Source organism: Primulina huaijiensis, chromosome 4 (assembly GCF_012295235.1).
Source record: "Primulina huaijiensis isolate GDHJ02 chromosome 4, ASM1229523v2, whole genome shotgun sequence".
NCBI classification, from domain to species: domain Eukaryota; kingdom Viridiplantae; phylum Streptophyta; class Magnoliopsida; order Lamiales; family Gesneriaceae; genus Primulina; species Primulina huaijiensis.
The window spans coordinates 21,607,622-21,612,224 of NC_133309.1; the positions used below are offsets into that span (position 1 = coordinate 21,607,622).

The 4,603-nt window shown below is 36.3% G+C and overlaps 1 protein-coding gene across 3 annotated transcripts; it reads right to left on the minus strand.

Moving 5' to 3' along the window:
* Nucleotides 1-1,097: 1,097 nt before the first annotated feature.
* LOC140975401 (BTB/POZ domain-containing protein At1g67900-like) lies at nt 1,098-4,384 on the minus strand. 3 transcript variants are annotated; one of them, XM_073439091.1, is made up of 5 exons: nt 3,986-4,384; nt 3,440-3,526; nt 3,220-3,289; nt 1,845-3,116; nt 1,098-1,770 (listed from the first exon to the last, which is right to left on the minus strand). In XM_073439091.1, exons 2-5 carry the CDS (start codon nt 3,496-3,498, stop codon nt 1,288-1,290), a joined length of 1,884 nt encoding a protein of 627 aa, XP_073295192.1. In that variant the 5' UTR covers nt 3,499-3,526; nt 3,986-4,384; the 3' UTR covers nt 1,098-1,287. The 3 variants fall into 3 exon arrangements, with proteins under 3 accessions (XP_073295192.1, XP_073295193.1, XP_073295195.1); XM_073439092.1 differs by having other exon boundaries at nt 3,440-3,521; nt 3,982-4,384; XM_073439094.1 differs by lacking the exon at nt 3,986-4,384 and adding an exon at nt 3,631-3,662.
* Between the last annotated feature and the right edge of the window lie 219 nt (nt 4,385-4,603).

Below are 4,603 nucleotides of genomic sequence, written 5' to 3' on the forward strand. Positions count from 1 at the left end.
GTAAGTCCAATGAACAACGAGTTTAAAACCCAATTCGTAACTTTGATCTGGAAATGTGAGTTCACATTGACCCATAAATAATCAATTGTATGGATCCTACTTGAGTACGTGGAGAAAAATGTTACATTGAATGTTGATAGAAGCCACCTCTTTAGCCTACACTATTCACTTCAGGGTCCAGAACAATCATTGTATCACTTTATAGGATATTTTCATAACGAAACATTACTACTGATACTTGTTATCTCATATTAAATTACTGTACTGATGTATTATCGTTTGACTTGTTAACTATATATAGACTCATATTATTTCCTCACTAAGTCCTCAACAACTTAACTTCTATTTTCTTTCTGTTTATTGTAATTTTTAGATATAGGATTTCAGGACTCCAAATAGGATGTAAATTGAGAAAATGGAAATGTTGGTTTAGCAAAACCATGACATATATCTTGAATTCATATTTTATTATCTTTTGCAAAATCAAAAATTATATACGCTTTTGCTACTGCAAGTATGAAATAATGATTATGTTATAATTTGGGAGTCCACATTGCTTGTGGTTGAGATAATGACAATTAAAGTTTTAGATATTATGGTTCACATTTCAAGAAATTGAATATAAAATTTAAATATTCTTTACTTCAATGAACTAATAGATTATTAGCATTTTTCATGTTTGAACCTGATCAAATTTGTTACAAATATATGTGAATCCTATCTGACACTTGATGAATCATTTTTTATTTGATTTGGCTCAGATTAGAGTTTTTGTTCAAGTTCTTCAATCATATAATTGTGAAGATAAAATGAACTATCCTGGTTGGCTTTCAGCTGACTGATCCACCATTCATGCTAGCTAGTTCCGATGTCTGCTGCATCGACTTTCCGAGCTTCTATAGATCGAGGGTAGTTCCGACTCGACTAATATGGAACAACTACGATACAAGGATCCAGAGTTGTGTTTTTGCTTTTCTTGATTGTGCTATCTGAATTTCTTTTGTGATTAAGGATATGAAATAGTTTCAGGAGTTGTCAAAGGCCCATTATTAACAGCTCAAACCTCAAATATCGAGGATGCTACGATATAATTTTCCTCTTGTAAAAGAACATGTATCCTTATCATTATTAGCACAGACTACACCAATAATTCACAAGGAAATTGATTTTCCTAGTGATTACACTTCATGAATTAGGATATGGAAAAATAGCTCAATAAAGGCAGAGTATAATTTACTTCGGCAGATAAAGAACCAAACACAAACAAGAAAAACTTAACAAGATTTCTCAGTTCTTTTCACTTGCCCTTCTGCTGATTGACCACAACTTGCTGAACATTCTTTTCGGCCTATCAGGAACCATGCTTAAGGAGTTGAGTTTTGTAGATTTTTCGACTCCATCTGGGAACTTTGGATCTGAGTTGTTCTCTTCTACCGGTTTCATTTTCTGAGTAGAAACATTCGAGTATGGCGATTTATGGCCTGATACACTCAACTGATCTTCTGCTGGCATGTTGGTGCTAAAAGAAGAAGCGTGCTTTAGAGGGTTCTTGTGTGCTGCTAATAAGGCCTTGATTTCGCTCGGCAACTCAGCCATTTGGCCACCATTCTGCGCTGTTCGAGCTTGCTCGAAGAAGAGAACTTGCACTACAACTCTTAACGGGAGCATTTCATTTTGTGCAGCATGCATACCAGCTTCCAGTGATAACTTTTTGCAGTCCAATATACGACATAAGCTCTTCCGTTCGCTCTTATTGAGTTCAGGATGTACCTATACAATTAGTTGAAAAATCCATTAGTAAGAGTTCTTTCTTTACAAAATTAAATATATTTTCTATAATTTACCTTTAAATAAATGTCAATGGCTTTGTACAATTCATCATGTGTAAGCCTGGAGAATTCTGGAATAGCTTCCGCAATGGCAATGAACTTCGACAAAGGCAAATTCTTTTCACGGGCGATTTCTTGGAGATACTTATCCACAAGCTTTCCCACCTTAAGTTTTGAGCTGTGTGAGGCAGAAGATGATCGCCGACTTTCTTGAAACTCGAAATCGAGGTTTTCAGCAGATCGAGACCTCCGCCTTTCAAACTTTTTCTTGATTCTCGGAGGGCTTATTGGGGGACTCTGCCCTTTTAACGTGAACTGTTCTAATATGTTCAAAACTATATCCACATCATATGCCAGGCCATTTTTGGATGATAAACTAGGTATTAACAAATCACCAAGTGTTGCTTCATCCAACTGAATACCAACCTTTCTTACAAGTTCCATTTTTGTAGTGGAAGAAGCTTTCAAAATATTACAAGCCTTTAATAATTTCAACAAAAAGCTGCAAGACGCAGCACCTTTCTCAGCTGGTAGTAAGCTAACTACTGATTCTAAGAGCAGCCTAGATTTCAAACTTTTCTCTCCATTCGAATCCAACCCACGATCTGATTTGGCATCCTTTTCCATATCAGTGAATTTGGGCAAATCAGGTAGCCATCGTGATGCATAAATTCGCAACGCATCACCAATAAGATTCGAAGGAACCTTCCCACCAGCTTTAACGACAATCATTGTTCTCCAATAAAGATCAATCCCCAATTCCGCCACGTCTTCCCCCCACCATCCTTTAGTACTACTACCCACAGCCTTATTCATACGACACTCGGATCCATTACACGACAGATTGTCCCTCTCCTTTCTTGAATAACTGTGTGATAAGTTCACCTTTGTGGGATTGGTTAAAACTTTAGAGGCAATGGATTCAATACATCTAACAGTAATCCCAAGATCCTCTGATAACAAAGGGGAGGCTTTGGTAGTTTGCAAAGTTACAATTGAGTCCCTCCAACCATGGAGGATACAAGAATTGAAGAACACTTCAATCTTGCATATCAAATTACCCTTTTCAACATCTTCTGTCATTTGAAGATACTCGGCCGCACATCGGACTGATACAAGGTTATAAGCACTGAGAGTGATTGTTATGCCATAGCAGAACTTTGCACAGACTTCAAATGCCTCCAGTCCTGCTGGGAAATCAGGGATTTGGACTATCTGGATCTGGGAAGCTTCAGGGCTTTCTAAGCACAAGCTCTGCAACCTCAGACTCTTCGACAAAAGCGGAAACTGTGCAATGAAAACCTCAAAAGTATCAAATTTCTTGCATCCAATAATCATATTTTAATCAGTTGAAAACATAAAAAAAAATTGTGTTGGAATTTGAATTTACCTTATGGAGTAAGTATCTGCTTCCCTTGACTTGGATGATAAGATCACTTGAAACCTCAGATGATACAGACCTGAATCAAGAAACACATAGATTCCAACCATTTGTCATCAAACAAATTAACCCAAATAACTATGTACAAAAATTCTTGTTAGAAACTGAAAGAATCCAATATAAAACAAAACAGATGAAAGAAGAAGAAAAAATTGAAATTCGAAATTACCTTACAGACTCTGTGGCATAGAAAGTGTCGGGGCGAGATCCAAGCTTCATAAACTTCATCTTCTGAACCTTCTATTTTGACACTAAACTGTAGAATTTACCAGAAAAAAAAGTCAGCACCATTTCAGAATCAAACAAAAACAAACTGAAAACTTCACTGTTCTACACTAGCAATAACACAGAAAATGTCACCTCCAGCTGCAAACAAGATCTTTTTGTCGGAGATTGGTGTAATTTAAATTCTTGGAAAAGTAAACGGAAAACAAAATAATCCCAACAACCTCAGAGGAAACTTGAAGTTGAAGAAGAACAAATTTCAAGAATTAAGGAACACTCCAAGAAAATTGCATTTTCAAGAAAATTAAAGCACTGTTGTGATAACCCTTTTACATAAGTCAAATTCTCCACCAAAATCGAAATGGACATGCAAAAAGAATCCTCCTTCATAGCTATTACATAATATTTTTTCAAAAAAAAAAAAACACTTAAACAGCAACATGTCACCGAATTTAGGTAAGATACGAGAGAAAAAAAAAACGACACCAACCTGAAGATTTTAATGTTTTTCCCCCTTTTGATGCTCACAAGTTACTTCCAATCATTTCTCAACTGGGATTTTTCCCCTTTTGCAGTATTGTTTTTTTAGCTCAGGAGGCTGCTAAGCCCACCGTCGCAGCGTGCAGGCAATGAGAGAAAGGCGACGCCCACGTGCTTATGCTGCGCCCACTTTGTCCCTCTCCCTCATCATTGCCACAACAATTTCGCTAGTGCCTCTCTTTCATCGTACGCCGCTAGCCACTTATTTATAGAATCAACGTCCTGTTCTTTGGCGAATATTTACACTCACAGAGCTTCCAATTGGTGCCAAGAACGAGACATTTGTGATTGTTTTTATATTCTTGTTCCGTGCTATCGCTTGGCTAGATTATGTAATAATAGAAATAATTATCCTCGTATTTTGCATCATTTATTCTCTCGTATAATAATAAACGAAGTGTTGGCCTTGAGTATATTTATCCGGTTCATATTTATGTAAAGATATTTTTATTTTATGTTTTTAATATTTTTTTCTTTTTTTATTTTTATGAGATGAAAAGACATAGCTGTTATCTTTTTGTGTGCACTAGGTAAACGTTCGGGTTAACAAAATAACTTGCAAACCACG